At 43.5% G+C, this 21,615-nt stretch overlaps 2 protein-coding genes across 2 annotated transcripts; both read right to left on the bottom strand.

Moving 5' to 3' along the window:
- Positions 1 to 7,830: 7,830 nt before the first annotated feature.
- kcna1a (potassium voltage-gated channel, shaker-related subfamily, member 1a) lies at positions 7,831 to 16,920 on the bottom strand. The gene is made up of 2 exons (XM_062390799.1): positions 15,310 to 16,920; positions 7,831 to 14,601 (listed from the first exon to the last, which is right to left on the bottom strand). Exon 2 carries the CDS (start codon positions 14,339 to 14,341, stop codon positions 12,872 to 12,874), a length of 1,470 nt encoding a protein of 489 aa, XP_062246783.1. The 5' UTR covers positions 14,342 to 14,601; positions 15,310 to 16,920; the 3' UTR covers positions 7,831 to 12,871.
- A 507-nt stretch (positions 16,921 to 17,427) lies between these two features.
- Positions 17,428 to 21,153, bottom strand: LOC133954755 (shaker-related potassium channel tsha2-like). The gene has a single exon (XM_062389237.1). The coding sequence runs from the start codon at positions 20,804 to 20,806 to the stop codon at positions 19,364 to 19,366; it is 1,443 nt and encodes a 480-aa protein (XP_062245221.1). The 5' UTR covers positions 20,807 to 21,153; the 3' UTR covers positions 17,428 to 19,363.
- Between the last annotated feature and the right edge of the window lie 462 nt (positions 21,154 to 21,615).

Here is a 21,615-nt window from a genome sequence, read left to right as displayed (position 1 = left end):
AGCAGAGGAAGGTGAGTGTGTGAATAATGCAGGTGGGCAGCAGATTCAAGGGCTGTGACAATGAGTCAGCAGCAACACACAGAGTGGGAGGGGAGGAGGGGGGCTCTGCTCTGCTGAGAGGAGGAGGAGGAGGAGGAGGAGGAGCAGGAGGAGGAGGAGTAGAGTGTTCCTCGAACCAGCACACACTCACGCAGACGCTGCACTGAAAACACAGTGCAGGTATGTTTGTGATGATGCACCTCCGACGCGTTCAAGAATAGCATCTGTTCCCTTTCTGCAAGCTACAGAAAATAACTCCGCTTGTTGTCTCTTCTCTCTGCTCCGCCGGAAACGTTTGCCCTAAAAGCTGCATGGACTGGATCTTCAAGCATTTTGTGACAGACAGTGCTGCCACTGATTAGTTTATTGATCTTCCTGCACTGCTGAAACAGCATATTTGTGCTCATTATCATAAAGGGGATAGAGGAGGAGTGAAGCTGGATGATGAAGCAAAGGAGGTTAGAGGTAGAGAAGTCCTGGATGTTACTGTCACATTTGTTCTTATTTTATTTGAAAGAGTCCGAATTGGGGGATATTAGGTGACTTCAAACTCCTGTCTCTAAATGTCTGACTGATGAATGCTGAGCATTTGCAAAATAAATGTCTACAAACTGCGTTTAACTGGAGTCAGGTGTAACATCGGGCGAGGCAGAAAAAGCCCTGATTTGTCACTCTTCCACAGAGCCAGCCCTCTGCAGGGGTTCAGTCTGTTAAACTGCTGAAATCTTGCTTTTCTTGAGGACTGCAGCTACAGTGAGAGGGCATGTGGAGAGGGCACAGAATAGCTGCAGTGGCTGCTGCTATAGAGCTTGCTGACAGTAACAGATGGATCATAAGCCAAAATATACACAATGCCGTCCCCAAACTGCAGCTGTGACGTCTGCGGTGGTTTTGTGCCGTCTTCAGTGACACTGCGCCGGTGAGCCAGGACTCGTAGGTTCTGTCATTGCACTTATACTTCAGTAGTTGTTACATACTTGAGATTAAGCGAGGCTGCTTTCAGCCTCATGTACCAGCAGATCCACTGTGACACTTCCCTGCACTGTACTTAATAATGCAGCATAGAAAATATAAAAATATTTGTTTTTATTTTCTACAGACTCCTCTCCTCTTCACATAGAATAACCTGCAATACATCATTTTACTGACCGCCGCCATGGATGTTATGTTTTCATCAGTGTTCGTTGGCCTGTTACTTAGCAGCATCATACAAAAACTACTGGACAGATGACCACTAAATCATGGGTCAGGATACATATACAGTCTATATTCAGGATACATAGGGATCAGAACCCATTACATTTGGGTTCAGATCCGGTTTAGTTGTGGGATCCAGGATCCATTTCCCTTGATTTCCCTGAGAATTATATGTGAATCCTGATGAAAAGGTTCAGACATATTAAGGGAAGTGATGTTTTTGCGTTTGAGTAATTTGATATGTATGTAGGTATGTATGTTTGTGTGTATGTGTGTAAGTAGATCTGTACAGTATGTACATGTGTAAGTATAATTTCCAGGCCCTCTGGCTGCATGGGAAACCTGCAGGGACTGCTCTCAGCAGAAAGCACTCTCTCTCTCCATTTGTCAGCCATTGACAGGCTCTCTCACCAGTGCAGCTGCTTGCACTGCAAAAAATTACCGTTTTGAAGTGTAGTCCCATGTTGAGCTTTTACAATGAGGGATGCAATTATTTGTCAGGTTAATTGGATGGAAAGATAATTAGCAACTATATTGTATTGGTTTTTGCCGAAACGGCACAATTCAGGGGCTCCAGCTTCCTCAAGGAAATGTGTCTTAATTTTGTGTTGATATAAACTGTATCTCTTGTACATTGCGCAGACAAAATAAGGCACTTTAAGCTGTTTTATAGACCAAACTGCTTATCAAAAGAGTAATTAGCAAAATAATTGATAAGGAAATAAATAATGATTTGCCATTATAATTACAACTGTAATTTGAGGTAAATAATTCCACTCGTGCCATTAATTTAGAGGAAAATAATTGTCAATTGGCTTGCTTTTAAAAATTCATAATCAGAGGAGAGTCAGCAAATGTTGACGAACATGATGTGGTGGGTATTTTTTGCAGTGTGCATAACTCTCAACTCAGCCACACAAGCCTTTACTGTAAATTCCACCAGCAGTCCAGTTAATGTGTCCTGGTCAGAAATTACTGACATGCTCCTTCCTCATCGTACAGTGTGTAATGGCTCTGCTGCGAGGGGTCTGTATGTAGAGCAACATGGACGCTGCTTTATGTCCAACAATGTCTTTGTGTCCTCTCCTGCAAACTTAGGGAAAAGACCCTTGACTCTAATTAGACTCTTTTGACAGCCGTGCATGACTCACTCGTATTGAATTAAATATAATAAATATTTAACCTGGATATTAAAATGTTGCTATAAGGTAAATGAGGTTGATTCACATAGTTGACTACAGAGGAGTAGTGCGTTGGACGAGAGACGTTGATCCTGGTCTCATTAACCTTCTATGTGGCAGAAATTTGTTGATGGATCCTGATTTACATGGTAATGTCAACACTAACCATTACACTAAAGCTAAAATGATCAATTGGTCGGGTCATTCATCATAAATAGAAGAAGACAATTCCCTGGTACCTCTGGTGCTGGTTCAGTCTTCAGTCAGCGCAGACAGTCGATGCTCAGGTTGTGCGGATCTCAGCAGGTCCCTCACTCTTCTTGCTGATGTCCTTTTTTGTGGTTTTGTGTTTGCTGGCCTCCTTGAGCGCTGTGTGGGGATGTAATTGAAGTGGGAAGGTCACAGCACCGATTCCGTTTTGAATTTTTCTTGCCCAGACAAAGGTGCTGCTGACCCTGCACATTTGGCCGGAGCTCAGCACGTAAACTGAGATCCTCATCACCGGATATCACAGTGTAAAACGTGAACTGCAAATCAGACCAATATGGAAATATTGCCAACAAAGTGAACTTGTTAATTCGGAATCATCAATGTGTTCGCACGCAGTTTCCAAGCAGTCGGGTGGATGAATAGATGAACCGATCCCTTTACAGATTGATTGTCTTACGGAGGGATCGTGGACAAAGAGACTTTGTTATGTATATTGATGTTTGTTTTCAGTCAATGTGCTGAGTCATGTATTTTCCCCTGAACATGTTGTGATGGTTAGACACCACACCACAGGATGAGCCTGTGTCTACGTCAATGGAAATCAAATAAACCGGTACATAAAAAGAGGAGTGGTTCATTCACGATGAACTCATCCCTTCTAATCAGGTCATCGCCACCTTCTCTGGATCCTGTCGTCTCTGCCGTATCACTACAGTGGTGTAGGGCTGTCAGTGGCCCGAGGTAAAGAGGTACATTTAACTGGCCTGAGTTTCAAAGAGACCATTTGTGGACTTCCACAAGGACGAGGAAATTATGGACATGCCCTTAATTATTAAACAAGTGTGTCAGCAGCCTGGCCTGATGGAGGTATAATGCAAAGAGGAAGTGGGCCAGGGAGAGGACCTTTGGGATCGGGGGATAAGAGATGAACTGGTGGGCTCGGACCTGGGGGCGGGGTGGTGCTAGGCCCAAGGGGTTTGCCTTTAGCTTGGTGGATCCAATAATGCTGTGAGAGCTATATTGCACATTGTTAACATTCAGAACCTACATGAAGCTGTTAGCGCGCCGTGCACAGGAATCTCACCGATTTGGTTTTACACAGTGAGACGACAGAGGACAGCTGGCGATTTGATACAGGCCAATCATATGATACTCTGCAGGCAAAGCTGACCGGGCGACAATGAAAAGGCCCTGGAGAAGTTTTTGGATGATGTCAACAGGAAAAGCATGGCATTTCTGTATAAGGGATATGGGATGATTGTTGTCTTCAAATACATCGATCTGGGAATATCAAGTGAGCCAGAGGCCTGACTCAGGCAAATCGACCATCCTCGCTCTCTCTGTGTTCGTGTGTGTGCGTGTGCGTGTGTGTGTGTGTGTGTGTTTGTGCGTGTGTGTGTGTGAGAGATAGCACGTGCAGCCGCAGTACACTTACATCCCTGACAGAAAAACATTTGGCTCACAGCTGATTGTCGACTTTTCATTCAAGCAGACTTGTCTTTAGGTGTTGTGTAGAGTGTGCAGGGAGGAGGAGGACGAGGGTATTAAGCTCGGTGAAGGCCCGTTACACCGCTGACCGACAGCACCTCAATTAGTCCAACACGCGGATCAGGGATTACCAGGACAGTGGCTTAAACACAGTTTCAGTTACGTGTTTGTCATTTGCATGTTGAGGCTGACATCTGAACGAAAGTGTGGACATGAGACCACCTTTAAACATCCATCTGACAGTGTGAGGTAATGGTGGATCCAGTTTGGCATATTCGGTATCGTGCTGGCTGATCGTTATGATAATGGCGGATCCTTTATCGTGTTAGCATCAGATAATGGTGGTGGACCATGACCGAGGTAGCCGCTGATGATGGATCCAAATAGGCGACAGTGGACAATGACCGGGACAATAGTGGCATCCGATCTTGATGGTGGATCATGATCTTGATGATTGCAGCAGGACTGCTTGATATATATAGTACACTTGACATCTATTGCACTTCTGTCCTTCCTGGGAGAGATATCCCTCACATGTGGCTCTCTCTGAGGTTTCTATGTATTTTTACCCTGTTAAAATATTAGTAGTTTTTCCTTACTCTTGCTGAGGGTTAAGGACAGAAGAAGTCACACCATGTTAAAGCCCTATGAGACAAATTGTGATCTGTGAATATGGGCTATACAAATACAATTTAATTGATTGATTGATTGAAGACTCAACCTTCTTCTTGGTCAGTCTGGTAATAAGCTGTACTTTAGTTGTTGATTACATATCCCATAAAAAAGACTAAAACTTCTTTGCTTATTATTTGTATTCTTCGCCTGATGCAGCCAACTCTGTCAGTTGTTGCAGGTCTGGTCATGATATTTGCCAAAACAGAAAATAATTTGTAAATATACTCCATGTTAACCCTCCAATAAACCTTCAATGGATATTGTAGCTGGTTTTCACTCAGTGTCACTATTGGATGAAAACAAAACCAGTGTCCAGCTGTTTTTGGAAGATTGTTCAGCCTTGTATAAAATAGTAATAATATATTTGTGACAAATTTTTAAAGAAGAATGTTTTAAGGAGGACTCAATGCGCTTGTGGCTGACGAAGCTTGGGGCACCCAAACAGATTTTTGGTTTATTTTTGTGGGATTTGACAAGTTAGATACGTGAGGTTTTGATGATTTTATTAAATGTTTCTCTTCATTTGGACAATTGTCTTTTTCTGCTCTGCGTGACGCGTGGACACCTTTTTGCAGAACTTAGAATGGATTACGTCTTTTAAGAGAGATCAGTTATCGACTCATTATGGTTGTGGTGCTTGCGTTACAATTTGTTTGCATAATTGTTTGTGTGTGTTATTAAAACCCTTGTGTTTGTGCAGCCCTTTGCTGCTTGTAGCTGTAATTTATGGCGATTGAGCTGCTTTCACTAGTTTAGTGTATTTTAAAGTCCATAAAGGGAGAGGCTTCACAGGTATACTATTGGCTACACAAAATGCTGTGGTAGGCGATGTGGTATTGGTTATAGGTTATTTGCTGTAATTGTCCTATAAAAATAAACAAATAAAAGGTAATGATGTAAAAAATCAACACAGGCATTTAGATTTATTATTTGACAGCTCTGTGTGTGTGTGGGTGTGGGTGTGTGTGTGTGTGTGTGTGTTTTGGGGGCATAAGTGTGAGATAAGTTGTGACAACAGGGAGTGGAATTGGATTAAAGCAGGTACAGTCTCTCCTCCAGCTGAGCCCCTCTGCTGTACGACGCTCTGCTGTTGCAGTCCAGTGGAGCTTCACAGCACTCAGGAGAGGGAGCGGGTGTGCAAGAAGAGTGGGACCTGCGCCAGCTCACCCCACCCCTACTGCTGCTGCTGCATGCAGAGTGAGGAGTGCTGCATTTCCTGAGGGCAATGCAGAGGACAAGGAAGAAGAGACTGGTTGGTGTTAAGGTCACCGTCAAGCAAACACAGACCCCGGCTGCAGACACAGACACACAGAGTGTCTGTGGTGGACACAGACACAGAGGGACAGACGAGCTGCAGCATTCGCCAGGATCCGTCTGCTGTGAAAATGTTCGGCTTCACGCGCTATCAGAGGACAGGAGTGGGAGTGAATCATTTTCACACCCCAAAAATGACGCCCCCTCATTTCAGCTTCACGGCTCGAATTTTCCTTTCACTGTTCTATGATTGGATGTGTGTGTGTTTGTCGGCTGATTTTTTTGTCACTGCGCTCGACAGATTTTGTGCTGAAAGACCAATTTGTTATATGACAAAAAAATGCATTTAGAGTAATACTTTCAAAGACCATTTGTTGAAGAGTGTGTCCAAAAAGGTTAGGATGTAATTATATGACCGACGAAAACTAAACTTAACCTTTTAAAACACACCATCCCACCAGTGGAACACCTTGGCCAGTGTTGCTCTACTTTAGGTGTGTTTGGGGTCTTCACTCGACCGTCACTAATTATACATTGTTTGAAAGCATGAAGTGTCCGGATTCTATGGTGAATGGTCTGTATTTTCATAGCAGCTTTTCTAGTCTTGATGACCCCTCATCAAGACTAGAAAAGACCGGGATCAAACTGCCGATCTTCTGGGTAGAGGACGAATGTTCTACAGCCACATCCGCTATCTTCACAAAACATTTCAATGTTTTTTACACAAATGGTGATAACCATAGGCATGTATTTCCTTTTTTATGCTGAAAAAATAGACCGTAAATAACCCAAACAATAAATATCCAGTTTAAGTTATGCTACTTCCATGTTTGTGTGTCTAACTTTTTTCAATATCACATTCTGACTTATGTCTTTCGAAGGAGCTGGAGGGAAATGATGCAATGAGAAGGCATGAAGGGGATTCATCATTTGTAGGCTTGTGCACAATAAGCAAATAAGTAATAAGTAAATTAACAAAGATTTACAGTAAGTCAGCACACTAATTTATAAATAAATGATAATCGTAAGTGGTGTTGGTTTACGAGATATAGCCCACTGCACTCGCACTGGCACGCGGACGGTTATTTTACAGCTACGGTTGGATCTTTGAATCTGTGTGTCTGTGTGTCTGTGTGTGTGGGTGTGCGTGTTAAGTAATCTAATGAAGAGAGATGTACTTTTACAGTTTTGGTTTTGCAACAGGAAATTATGTGACAAATAGTAATTTTGATATGATGATTTGACTTTCTCTCTTCAAGTAAAAAAATACTACACATTCCCAATTTGTTTACATCTCCAATGGGACGTTTCGCTGCTACTCTTGGTCATTTTGTCATTTGTGATGTAAAACTGAATATCTTCACCTTGTTACTTTGGTTACACATTAATCTTTAAATAAATTATAAAGATCACTTGGCACTCAGCAAGCGCACAACATCTCGAATGTGTGCGTGAGAATACAGGAAGGAACAAAAGGGAGTGATGGGTTTTCTTCATGCCTCTGAGGTGTGTAACAACTCGTAGGGAATGACAGAGGTAAGCGGGGCTCTCCTGGGAATAGGGATTAGTGTGGAACCATTACCTTAGCCCTGTGAATCACTGCTAATGGCTTAAGCGAGAGGGTAGTACAGAGGTTGACACATTTAGATTGAGACTTCCAGTTCTGTAACACTGCACACTGCAGCATATTTCTCCTGTTAGCGCCCGCAGAAACCCCTCGGACAACTTAGTGCACAGTTGATAGTTTAAGCCCCCCCCCCCCAACCAAAAAGAGCGTACACCAGCAGATCCTTAAAAATTTATTGAAGTTAATGTAAGATGAAATCATAAGTGATATAAGAAAAAAAAATAACCCTTGCATAGATCACAGACCATGCCTTTGTCATCATCAGACAAACTGAATACATTGTAGCATAATCCTCAGTAAACACAACATGACAATGGTGATTGGATCAGATAACACAATCAGAGTTTGGTTTTCGTGTGCATGAAAAGAAGAAGAGTTCAACAGTCCCTTTGCAAGTTTTTCTCCCAAAAAACGTCCCTACCAGCGATTTAAATGTGCGTTCTCGACAGAAAAAGACAAACTCAGCCGTCGCAAATTGAACACACACCAGATCTTCTCACTGAAAGTCTACTTTGACGAGAGAGGTACACAACAACAACAACAATCCCGACATTTGATCCTGTCCACTGCCTCCTCAGCAGGCAGAGGGCAGTCCAGCGTCACGACCTTCAGCAAACAAGAAATGGCTTCAAAAAACCGATGTGGTACAGACAAGGGTGTGTGGCACAGGCCCTGTTTGGACATGGCAGGCATGTTTCTCACAACACAGTATCACTACAGTCTAGACTGAGATAGGAATGGGGGGGGGGGGGGGGCGAAATGTCACTGGAGCGAGCGCTTCAGTCGTAGAAGAGAGATGGAGTTTGAGAAACTACAGCCCTTGATGTCCTCGCTCACATTCAGAGCCTAAGCGAGCGCAACCTGAACATCGGCACACGCTGGGCACGGCTCGGATGCCCAGCGTCGTCTTGGTGATGAGGTCGGTGCTAAGGTGCTTTTTAAGAAATCCTGCGGAGGACACGTTTCACGACACACAACTCCCGAACAGGGCCTTTCACACAAAGCCTTGGTGCAGATGAAAGCAAGGGTTTCTTTTCTTTTTTTTGTTTTGAAATGATGCAACTGTTTTATAGTTGATCCACAGTTTGAAAAGCTCATGCAGTCTTCCGTCGACCATGCAGTTTTTTGTGATCAGTAGGTTCCTGTAGAGATACTTTGAAGCATAGCTTCAAGCAAGAGACTGGAAACAATGGGAACATGGTGTTTGAATGAATCCTCTACTTTTTTTTATCTAGAAACCAAAAAGAAAAAACATTTGTTGTTTTTAGTACACTTATAGTCCATATCATTTATTGTATAACAATTTATCATAATACAGTAGTTTCATTATCATGGCTTGCCAGTGGAACAAACTATCTTTGATATATTCCAGTGTATGGCATGTTCTTCCTAAATCAGTCATGTTACAGTGCCACCAAAAAAAAAAGGAAAATAAAAACACACATTAAAGTTGTTTTTCATACATAATTGCAGTATATAGTGGTTACTCTATCTTATTGTAGCTAAATTGCATTTTGTTCTCGTTTTTTCTCAGTTTAAATGAATGTCATTTTTTCTTGGATCGTCTCGCTTTTGTTTCTTTGCAGAAGCGTAACATCTGACAGTAACTTCAAAGAAATGAATATGTAAAAACAATTTAGGCACCTTCTCTGACGTTCACTCGTGCGGCCGATCAGTCCAGTGAACTGATAATAGATCCTCTCTAAGTGCATTATGGGCCGTTCCTTTGGGACTGCGTTACAAGGTTCGCCCATTGATCCTATAACAACGACTGGAGTGTGACTTGCGGGGTTCATGGGGACTGTCACTATTACAAAGCTTTTATTTAGATTTTTTTTTTCCCGTGATCCTTCTAACAAAAAGTCGGCCTTCTCCACTTCTTAACCCCGTTGAACTTACAAAAATCACAGAACAGAGAGCAAGAGGCTTGGTACATAAACAGCCCTGTTGTGAGTATCTGTCAAGTGATCACAGTTCCTCTGACATTCAAAATAGATTTGTTTTTCATTACATATATATTTATTTTATATTTTTTACAAAAAAGCGTCTAAGAAATTGGTTTTTCCTGTTAATCTATTGCTGTTAAAGAATGCATGTTTCTTTTTTTGGGTAATTTAATGCATAGCACCATCCGTACATGCCCTCACAGCGGGAAAAGCAACAGTGCTGAAAATGTGAGGGGTGTCATATTTATTTTCTTCACCTCACGTGAGCTGTGGCATGCAGGACATGTTACACACATCACCAACTTTCCAGCATCAGTCATCCGAGATGACCAAGGCCAACAATTTCCTGATAGCTGCATTTATGAGGCGACTATAATTATCTTGAATCACCCTATATATATGTATATCTATGCAGACACAGATATATATAGTATCAAATATATGGTATTGGGTGTTATTGGCGTCCTTCTGTATGAGAAACTCTACACAAGCTAAAGATCCATGACACAGATGTGTCTTTTTTTGCTCCTATGAAAGATACTGACATTAAGCAAGGCTCTTAAAGTGTTACCTCGCCTGAGGCCGACATCCTTCAGCCGTACAGTACAAAGATCAGTTTCAAATCAAATAATAAACAGTTCCCTGTACTAACCAACCACCAAAAACAAAAACCGTCAGGAACAAGAATCACAGAGTCTTGTCGAAAAACAATTAATGAAAGCTTCAGATATTATGTGATGGTGACAGGACAACGATGGTGGTCCTGCAGTAGCACCACGAAAGATAGCCATTGCACCAACAGAAACGACTATGACATTCAAGTAGCACTGCAGCAGAGCTTAGTTTTTCACAGGACCTTGTCAGGAGATTGCTAAATCTAAAACAAAAAGGGCGTACAGTACAAACTCTTACCGTCGTTAGAATGAATTTGTCTTAATACTGAGTGTAGATTGACGTACAGTAGCTGGAGATTTTCAAGTAGTTGTTACAATTTGTCCCTGTCTATATCTGCAGTCAGCCTGTTTGGGACAATGTGCTGAGAAACAACGCACTACGTGTGAGCAAGCACAGTGACAAGGAAAATAAATCTAGCTAGCAAATTAAAAAAGACTTAGGCAACAGAACGAAATGACTGCAAAAAGTCGGGCTGCGCTTTGGATTGCACAATGACAGATTTAAAAACGACATCAAACTTCCATCTGCTCTCTCTCTCCCACACGTGTTGAAACATAACACAGTGACTTTATACACCACTGTTTCAAAGAAAGCAACATATAAAACAGGCAACCTCGCTTAACTCTCTAAAGATGAATGTTCTGATTGTGCGTAGCTTTAAGTGAACAAAAGGAGCAGGATTTGGGTACACTATTTGTCCTAAGTGCTTGTGTAAAAAGGCTATGCTTTGGGACTCTCACATTCAATATTGCATGACTGCTGTTTACACTTAAGGTTCCATTTTGCATTATGGTATAGGAAGCCCTGCATTGAAGCTTGCAGCTCTGCAGCAAGTTTGCAATGACCTCGCTGAGGTAGAGACCCTGAAAGGATGCATGATGCACAAACAAAAAAAAACAACAGACATGAACAAAAGATGCTGAAAACCGATGGATATTCCCTTTTGACTTGAATTGGTAAACATGCAGAGTACAATACATTGCTGCTTAAGGGCATAATTAAGTGCATGAAAACTGGGTTGTGAATGACAGCCATGGATCATCTATTTGTTACTATATTGACCACAATCAGCTTCTAATTCCACCTTGCTTATCTGGCATCATTAACATCCTAACCAACAGTGTTTCCACACTTAAACAGAAGGTGAACCAGCTCCGCTCAACCTCACAAATACCATTGTACACAGAGGCACTTTCACTGGTCCTGTTGGTAAAAGGGATAAAGGCACTAGCAACTAATGTCAGAAGAATTCTCAATGATATGAAGTCGAATGTGGTGATGATCTTTTTTGAGTGGATTCCTAACAAAAATGCACTAAAATTTGAAATGGAGATGGAAGCATGACTAATAATTTTCTTCTTCGTAGAAGGTCCATGCACTGCACTATTGATGTAATACTGTAATTGGTGCTTATTTATGATTATATGCATTTTTGATAATATTTATTCCGTTTCTTTGTCTACTTTTAAAATTAGAAACTCTGCATCCTCAGGGTGGGTTCGAATATATTCGATCGCAATTCAGAAACATCCAGAATTTGATTTCCGTAGTTTCCCTGACAATAGGGCACTGCAGAGTGCCTGAATTGCAACAAGCTGTATACTCATGTCATGCGTTAAATATACCAGGATACAAAAGTACCTTAGTCAATAGACCATAATGCAGGTAAATTTTTTCATGCTATGATCTCATTTTATGTACTGTTCCCTTAAGATTTAACATTCAGTTTCTATACTTCTAAATGAGTAGCATTTCAAATGAAAAACTCATCCAGTGCACTCGGTATGAAAACAGATGAGAAGGGGAGGTGGATGGAGGCAGGTATCCAAAAGAACGTCCTTTCCATTACGTGAGATATGTCACATACATGCCGATATCAAAATGGAAAGTCTCTAATCATGCTTGTGTGAAGCTCACTTTATCATTGTGCTGTGTTGCATCTAAAGGGCATGACATTGAATCACTTGGTGATATCACATTTACAGCCACTGCTGGAAAACAGCAGCATTGCGGATGTCCGTGAAGCGAGTAGATCACCATCTGTTTACATCCAAACAAGAAGAGATCAGTCTTCCTCCTATAAGGTGCTTTGCTGAATAGTAGATCCAGTGTAGGAAGAGAGGAGGGAAGAGGGCGTGTGTGAAGAGGAAAGGGGGGGGTCACCTAACTTCTTGGCGCTTACCACTTGACTGCAGATGCTTGCATGTCTCTGCAGACGTTTCTGGTGCATTGTGCAACTTGCTGTAATGTTATCTGTACTCCATGCATAAGATTTGAATTGTCACGCTGTCGTCTGATGAGACAGTGTGGGCTCTGCATCCTCCAGGGAGCCGTTTATATGCGCAGTAATCGATGGTTTCTTTTTGATAAACCTATATATTTGTAGGATCAGAAGAATTAATTATTCTAACTACCTGTCATACATTCTAACAGCTTTGTTTTTTTCTGTTTCCTTTCTATTTAGCTGAGCATAGTTGTAGGCCTATTGCCAAAGAGCGCTTTGAGGAGGTAAATGAAGCATTCCTAACTGATGGTCTACTCCACAGTCCAATAGAGATCCCAAAGTTTCTAACTAGTGTCTAAACATCTGTAAGCAGCTTGCTTTTATTTACACAGTTTTGGTTGGCTATAGTGCAATTGCCAGTTCTGAGATTTGCCTCCCTAAAGTTGTCGATGCTATTGTTTATGTCTCCATCAATCTCCATGTACTCCGACTTGCTGACAGTGGATGAACTGCGGCGACTGGAATTGGTTTCGGAGGGGAGGTTGGGATTGCTGACATTGAGCAGCTGGGCCTGCTCCTCTCCTTCTGTCTCCCTGTGGTAGAAGTAGTTGAAGTTGGACACAATGACAGGCACTGGGAGTGCGATTGTCAACACTCCAGCTATGGCGCACAGAGATCCTACAATCTTGCCTCCAATAGTAACCGGGACCATGTCCCCATAGCCCACAGTTGTCATAGACACAACGGCCCACCAAAATGCATCTGGGATGCTGCCAAATTGGGTAACTTCCTCATCAGCCTCCGCAAAGAAGACAGCGCTGGAGAACAAGATGACTCCAATGAACAGAAAGAAGATCAGCAATCCCAGCTCTCGCATGCTGGCCTTGAGGGTCTGCCCCAAAATCTGAAGTCCTTTGGAGTGTCGTGACAGCTTGAAGATTCTGAACACCCTGACCAGACGAATCACCCTGAGTATGGCCAGAGAGGTTGCCTGCTCCCCCATCCCCTCGCTGTCGGGATCCTCGGCCAGCTCAGTGCCAAGTGTGATGAAGTAAGGGATGATAGCCACAATGTCGATCATGTTCATCATGTTCTTGAAGAAGGCCGGTTTACTTGGGCACGCCAGAAAGCGTACTATCAACTCAAAGGAGAACCAGATTATGCAGAGTGTCTCAATGATAAAGAAGGGGTCAGTAAGGATATTTGGCTTGATATAAATAGTAGTGTTCCCCACTATTCGAATTGTTACATCCTCTTTCAGCTGTGGTAAAGTCTCTAAACAAAATATGACTATTGAAATCAGGATCACCATCACAGACACAATGGCGATCCCTCTGGCGGGACCCGAGCTTTCTGGATGCTCAAAGAGGAGCCACATCTGACGCTGGAACTCCCTCTCAGGCAAAGGCCGCACTTCCTCCCTGATGAAACCCTCATCCTCACGAAACCTCTCCATCGCGTCCACTCCCAGCTCATAAAACTTGATTTCCTCTGAGAACATATCCAAAGGGACGTTCACTGGTCTTCTCAGCCGACCCCCTGACTGGTAGTAGTAGAGGATGGCATCAAAGCTGGGGCGGTTTCTGTCAAAGAAGTACTCATTTCTCAGAGGGTCAAAGTACCGCATCCGCTTTTTGGGGTTGCCTAGCAACGATTCTGGAAACTGGGAGAGAGTTTTCAACTGTGTCTCAAACCGGAGACCCGCTATGTTGATCACCACCCTCTCGCAGCATTCGTGGTCATGATGGTCTGGGGGGTAGGTGTCCTGAGGGTGACCAGGGACAGCCGAGGTCTCGTCCATGTTATCTCCTGCTACAACAGTCATTTTTGTAGGAGGAGGAGGTGAAGATGAGGAAGAGGAGGAGGAGTTGTGTTGGGTTTTCGGTTAGTCTGACTGAGCAGGCATTCAGGTTGGGGGGGAAATTTTCCACTCCTCAGCTTCCCACACCCCTTAAATTGTTGGAGACGTCCCCAGGTACAAGGGGGTTGGTTGGCTGCTCTGCCTCAGTGCGGCTCCACTGCGGTTCTCGCTGACTTGACCGTTGCTGCTCTCCAGTGCATCTGCTGCTGTTGTTACTGCTGCCTCTGTCACCCAGAGAGAGAGAGAGAGAGAGAGAGAGAGAGAGAGAGAGAGAGAGAGAGAGAGAGAGAGAGAGAGAGAGAGAGAGAGAGAGAGAGAGAGAGAGAGAGGGAGGGAGAGACAGAGGGAGAGGGAGGAAATAATGGGATGAAACTGCCAAGATATTTGCTGGCTCAGCATTTTCTGCAGTTTATTTATTTATCCGTTTACTTCTATCAGCCCACATTTAGTGCAACCCCCCGATACTGTATGTAAAATACATTTTTCCGGGGATCAATTTGTCATATTTCTACATTATAGGTATTTACAATCTTTTAATTTGGGAGTGCACAAATGTTTTGATCTATATTGTATTTTACACATGATCTTTAAATTCCTTTACTTAATGGCTTTGGCAATATCTACTACATTCCTATGACATTTCTGTATTGATTTTTACTTAAGTTTGTCATATGTGTTTATGTTTTAAAGGAGCATAGCAGTGATTTATCCTATGCCACTTTCTCCAGTCTGACGCATAATATACTGACATTATAGCAACTGATGTTTCTATATGCGCAAAGCCTTTAGGCCTAATGCAGGGTAAAATACTCACATCTCACCTTAAGAGAGAGGGAGAACACTAGAAGAGTACTAAATCATCTTTACATTAACAGCGGCTGTCAATTCAAAGAATACATGATGGCTACATTGTGTAAGTCAGCAGTTCTCACCGTGGGTTGTTCTTGGAAGGTCTTGAATGCGTCTCATCCTCGGGTAATATCATCCAACAGCAGGACACCAGTGGGTATCATGTGGCAACTTTACATTGCACCTTCTGAGGAGAAAAGCCTAGAGCCTCACTGTGGTCATCATCACCATCCCGTGTCCCGTCAAAGTGCCCTCATAGGTCTGGACGCCTTGTGCGAAATCAGGCAAGTCTATAATGAGGAAAGCCTGAGATGGAAATGCAGCGAGAAGAGAAGGGTTGCAAAGCTGCAGCAGCGTCCGTAAAGTTGCTCGCTTGGCGGCACGGTGGTGTGAGCAGCTTTACAGTAGAGGCTGTTCCGCAGGAGAAAATCTTGCGCAGCAGTTCAGGGGGGGAGAGATACATTATGGGGCAACAAGCGAGCCCTTGACATTTCCAGACATCACTGCATCAGCAGAAATCTGCTGCCTCCTGCGAGTATGGACGCGATTACGGGCTGGAGTGTGTTTCTCGGAGAGCGGAATTTTACGCATCCCCCCCCCTAAAAAAAAAAAAAAACCGGAGAGCGGAGAGACGAGTCAAGTGCAGCAGCGGCGAGGTCCAAATGTTTCCTCCACAATGTCAAGCATGTTGTGATGTGCATTCTACATGCAAGTGCAGGGGAGGAGAGGGGGAAATAGAGGAGAGGAGAGGAGAGGAGGAGAGGGGAGGGCAGCAGCAGGAGGAGGAGGAGGAGGAGTTGGAGGGTTTCGACGCAATGCAGACCGGCTCTACTAAAGCACGCCGACTCAACTTCTCCACACACACCACAAAAACAAGAGCGCCCGCGCAGTGCCAGCTCTGGCGCAATGGACCGCAAAGAGGGACTGGAGCTCTGAATCATACACCGGGCAGCATCTGAGACCATCTGCCAATCACAGACCAGTCTATTGTCGATCAGTAAGGGAAGAAATCAACACCTTGTCATCATATCGCTCCTGAATGATGGCTGGATGTGTCATGGACCGCTGTGCGCTACAGTCATTCAGTATTTTGTATGTACTAATGAGCAGTAAATCAAGGGGTAACAAGCTCGTGCCCAAGTGGCTACAGAACTTAACCAAGTGCAGTAAAATCCTAACCGTGCAATGTTATCATGTGCAATATATAATGTGCAATATAACTGAGTACACATACTCATATGTGTTATATACATGTCATACTATGAATTCCTTGTCTTCTTTGTATCTATTTATCAGACTAGAATGTGTCTATACTTGTCTGTGATTTGTGTAATACCATTAGTACCACTGGGATACTTAATTGTACACTATGCAATAACAATAAAGGCATTGCATTTTTTTTTAATTGTCCACATTGTGTCAGCTTGTCTGTGTAGGTCTGTGCTCATATCTAAGATCTTTTCACTTCAGGGTGCTGACTAAGTTATCTTATTCTCTCAGCCATTAACCTGCTACATTTGGCCCCAGAAGACACATTTGGAACGATTGCAAGGAATGTTACAAATACTGATCTGTATGTTTTGCCTTCAAGCCCTGAAGCTATAGGAAACGATTGAAAATAAGTTTAAATAACATAAATGGTGGTTTAGAATGTACTTTCTCAAAACAGGCCATGATATAAACAACAACATTAGAACCTGTCACCTGTCTTAATGCGGTGAGTTGGAATTTAGTAGACTGTCCTCTGCAGAGGCCGGATCACTTTCAGCACCACGGACAGCGCAGATGATCGGGTCACCTCAGGAAACCAAGATTCAGTAAAACTCGAGAACATACTCACATTATAACAGTAAAAATAAAATCACGGTACTGTTTGGTTTATCATGGCCTTAGGACAGTGAGCTGAACTGACTCAGAACTAACGTTGTCTGACTTTCTAAAAATACATTCCAGATCAAAATCAGGTGATCAGACCTCTGTCTTATTTGTTAAAATTTGCCTCCTCCATTCCTCACAGTTAAATTTTATTAACTTAATTGTTTTAGTGGCAAGACAACCTTGCCTCTGCCACCACCGAGCACCAACAGCGATATAGATCAGTGTGTTGAACTGATCAATGTGCATTTGAACTGACTTGCTGTTTCTCTGAGTCTTATCCATTTCATTGGGATCATGAAAAAATAACGAGGGGTGTGTTCTCTGTTCCATAATTTATTTATAAAAATAATTAAGTTAAGTTCACATACATGTTTAAATTAGAAAAATAAATATTTGATTACATTTAAAATTCACAATGCATGTGCGTCATGCAGACATTGCACTATAATGCTTTTGTTGTATACAGCGAGCTGCAGTGTAAGCTGAATGATTGTAACACAGAAGCAGGTTGCGGCTCCAACTTTGCATTGTATGCTGCATAAGAAAAGAGGAAGTTCAGAAGTTTTACAAAACAACATTAAGTACACAAAGCCTTTTATACAGCTACAAAAAGAGCGTGGTCATTTATAAAGCCTACACAAAAGAGTTGTCATTTTTTTCTATATGGCTGATACACAAAATGTCCACTGCAGCAGACTAAACTTTTCCCAAGGGTTTCCACTGTGAGGTCTCTGTAGGCTACATCACTGGCAATGCAAGAATAATCCATGAGAAAATTATGTAGTGTTTCGGAGGAGAGGAGAATGCCCCATTAGTATTTTAAGCGAAAAGCAAGCTTCACTTAATCGTCTCTTGCCTCCTGAAAGTAAGCAGAAAACAAAACTCACCATGTTGACATTGGAAGGTGAGAGAAAGCAGTAAGGTTCTGAGCCTAGGTCACCATCACAGGCATCCAAATACATACTTATTCAAAGAGCATGGCCTCTGGAGGCTTGCGCCAAAATCCCGAGTAGGCAGGCTGCAACAGAGCAAAAGTATTCCAGTTTATGTCTTAATTTTGCACTGTGAGCTTCCTGACCAGTCTGCAGGGATGTGTTTCATCCACAGAGTGGCGCTCAGAGCTCATTCATTCTGACCCCTGGCGGCACATTACAAGCTCCAAGAAAAAAAAAAGGTCTCTAGATGACATAGTATTTTTAGACATGTGAGACTTGTTATATTTAGAAGAAATCTATCATGTGATAACGAGATATGTGTATTTTTATTACGGGTCATTGGTGTTTTCATTACGAAAAACAGACCATAAACATGAGCGCAGTATCCTGAGTGTTAGAGCCTCGTTTAAGGCAACAATCTGCAAGTTGACAAAGAGGTAAACAACCTAATTTAAGAAGCCTAAATCAAAGTAAAATCGAAGCGGTTTTACTAAGTTTGACCGCATGGTACTTAAGTGCAAATTTAAGTTTTCATCGTTCCAGTTATGCTGGGACACCATGCTGCGTAACAGAAGAAGTTACTAGTGTTTATGTACAAGGACACAATGGGCACGAACACATCGGAGGATTGAACGCAGCAGGACAAGAGAGTTGAACAAGTGCCAGTGTGCTCATGCACATGGCAGCAGCCACCTACTCACAGTGCACACGGCGCAACCCCGACACACAGTTAATGGAAATGTGTCTTAGTTCGCCATGCGCTGCAGTGTGGAGGGTTGGCGCGCCTCGTGCGTCATTGGCACTGATACGCGCGCCTGGTCTGCCCTCTCTCTCTCTTCTCAATGCTTTTGGATCATTAGAAAATAGGTAACGCTATTTTCTCAACAATATGCGAATAAATTGTAGATCATGTTGACATTTATTTATGGGTAAACACAAAAAAAACACCTGCCCTGTCAAGTATGGAGGAGTGTGATGGCAAAATTTGACTGCTGCAGGCCCAATTTAGATAATCCATGTGTTTTATTGCGTGCCTCATGGGTTCCCACATGTTTTTATTTGAGGTTTCCCGAGTATAATGTTTAAGTCCACAGCTTCCCTCTGCATGTTTCCACTAGTCGCTCCAATATGAGAAATATGTGGAGGAATGATTTTCTCATACGATGAATTAAGATAACGTGAATTCCTCATGAAGGTATTTGTAAAAACGAATTTCTGAGGCTCCACGTTTGGAGACCACTGTAGACAGCATACGTACAAGCACCAGGAGCGTCCGTCGTGGAGAAGCATTAACTGCGTGTCACCGGAAAAAAATAAATCTTCTTTATACAACTGTCAGTTTCCCGGTGTATGTCTCGAGTGGGTGTATCTTTGGATGTGTCGGAGGGTCCCGGTCGTCGCTCTCCTGATAGGAATCAGTTTTGGAGAGCGACTGGATACTTTTGTTTGAATCACACTCAACAAACGAGGGCTGTTGCTGTTGCCCACAGGTCACGTGCACGAACTGAACGTTGTCCTCCTCCTCGTTTTCTCTGTGGTAGAAATAATTGAAATTTGATACTATAACTGGGACCGGTAAAGCTATTGTGAGTACTCCAGCGATTGCGCACAAAGATCCAACGAATTTCCCCCCAATGGTGGAGGGACACATGTCTCCATAACCAACCGTGGTCATTGTCACCACAGCCCACCAGAACGCATCAGGTATACTTGTAAATTCAGAATCGGGGTCTTCTGCTTCTGCGAAATAAACAGAACTGGAGAATAAGACCACGCCGATGATAAGGAAGAATATGAGCAGCCCCAGCTCCCTGAGGCTGGCGTGGAGCGTCTGGCCGAGGATCTGGAGGCCCTTGGAGTGCCGGGAGAGTTTAAAAATCCTGAAAACCCGGACCAGACGGATGACCCTTAGTATGGCCAGAGACGCAGCCTGCTGACTGCTGCCCTGATGCTCTGCGAGATCCAGGCCCAGGGTGATGAAGTACGGAGCTATGGCCACCACATCGATGAGGTTCATGAGGTTTTTAAAGAAAGCTGCTTTGCTGGGACACGAAAGGAACCTCATGGTGAATTCAAAAGAGAACCACACGATGCAAAGTGTCTCAATCACGAAAAACGGGTCTGTGAATGGGCTGGGCGCGTTACCATCTGCGCTTCCATTCGCCGTGTTGCTGTTGTCCGGCTGCGGAGGGACGTCTCTGAACTCGGGTAGTGTCTCCAAGCAGAATATAACAATGGATATCAAAATAATCATAACTGACACGATGGCAATTATCCGTGCAGGTCCTGAACTCTCTGGATACTCGAAGAGGAGCCAAAACTGGCGCTGGTACTCGTTGTTGGGCAGCGTCTGGTCCTCCTCCCTCGCCAAGCCCTCGTCCTCTCGGAACGAGTTCATGGCCTCATCCTCGAGTTCATAAAACTTGATTTCCTCCATGAAAATGTCCACGGGCACACTCACTGGCCTCCGCAGCCGCCCACCCGACTGGTAATAATAGAGGATGGCGTCAAAGCTCGGCCTGTTCCTGTCAAAGAAGTACTCGTTCCTCAGCGGGTCGAAGAAGCGCATCCTTTTGCGCGGGTCTCCAAGGAGCGTGGCCGGGAAGCGGGAGAGGGTCTTCAGCTGCGTCTCAAAGCGCAGACCTGAGATGTTGATGACCACCCTCTCGCTGCACTCCTGCTCCGCCGGCTCCAAGTCGGCAGCATCTTGTAACAGAGGAGTAATGACCACAGTGTCGTCGTGGTTCTCCTGGGACACCACAGTCATCTTTTTACCCCTCCGCGGGTAAACCCGTCACTCACCTCCTCGGTGTCTCCCTCTTGCCCTTTAGCCCGTGCCTCCTCCCGGCTCTCTTTCTCATGCAGCCGCACCAGATTCAGGTCGCTTTCGCTCCACCGAGACTGTCGATAATCCAAAATCGCTGCCCCGTTGTTGATTTACACCGTCCTTTAGTCAGATTAGTGCCTCTGAACTTTCAACTTTCAGTGGTGCAGACAGATCTCCACTCGCATACGCAATACCGATGGCTGGAGATGGCTATCATATTCACACCATTTTAAACTCCAAAGCCCTCCCCAAGTTGGAAGACCAGATGACACTTGCTGCTGCTGCTGTCCCTCTCACACTCACTCGCTTCGATGAAGCACTGCAGTGTTTTCCAAGTGAACATGTCGCCTTACAAGTGTGTTGTTTGAAAATCCAACTGCAAGTTATTAATACTTTAAATACAATTCGCTTTTAAAAAGTCCTCAATCCTTGTTTTGTTCAGAGAGAGTTCAAATAGGTTTTCAGATCCAGAGTCTGCTCCGAAATGAAGAGTCTCACCCTGCAGGTCCCTCATTCATGAAATCATGGTGCTATTCCTGTCACAAGGGGAACCTCCAGGACCCAGCGTCTACTTTGGGTCACAGCCCACAGATTTAGAAACAGTACAAGAGAACATGATAAACATTTATTATATAAGCATATATTTTGGTTATTTTCCTAAGTATTAAATCAATCTCAAATAAGTACGATGAAATGATTTGAGTGCTCTGAGGCTCAGAGCAGCTTGTGACCAGGGTCCCTTCTGGACC

The sequence above is a fragment of the Platichthys flesus genome, chromosome 6 (genome assembly GCF_949316205.1).
Source record: "Platichthys flesus chromosome 6, fPlaFle2.1, whole genome shotgun sequence".
In the NCBI taxonomy this organism is placed as follows: domain Eukaryota; kingdom Metazoa; phylum Chordata; class Actinopteri; order Pleuronectiformes; family Pleuronectidae; genus Platichthys; species Platichthys flesus.
Note: the sequence above shows the minus strand (reverse complement) of the source record. Positions and strands in the feature narration are given on the sequence as shown.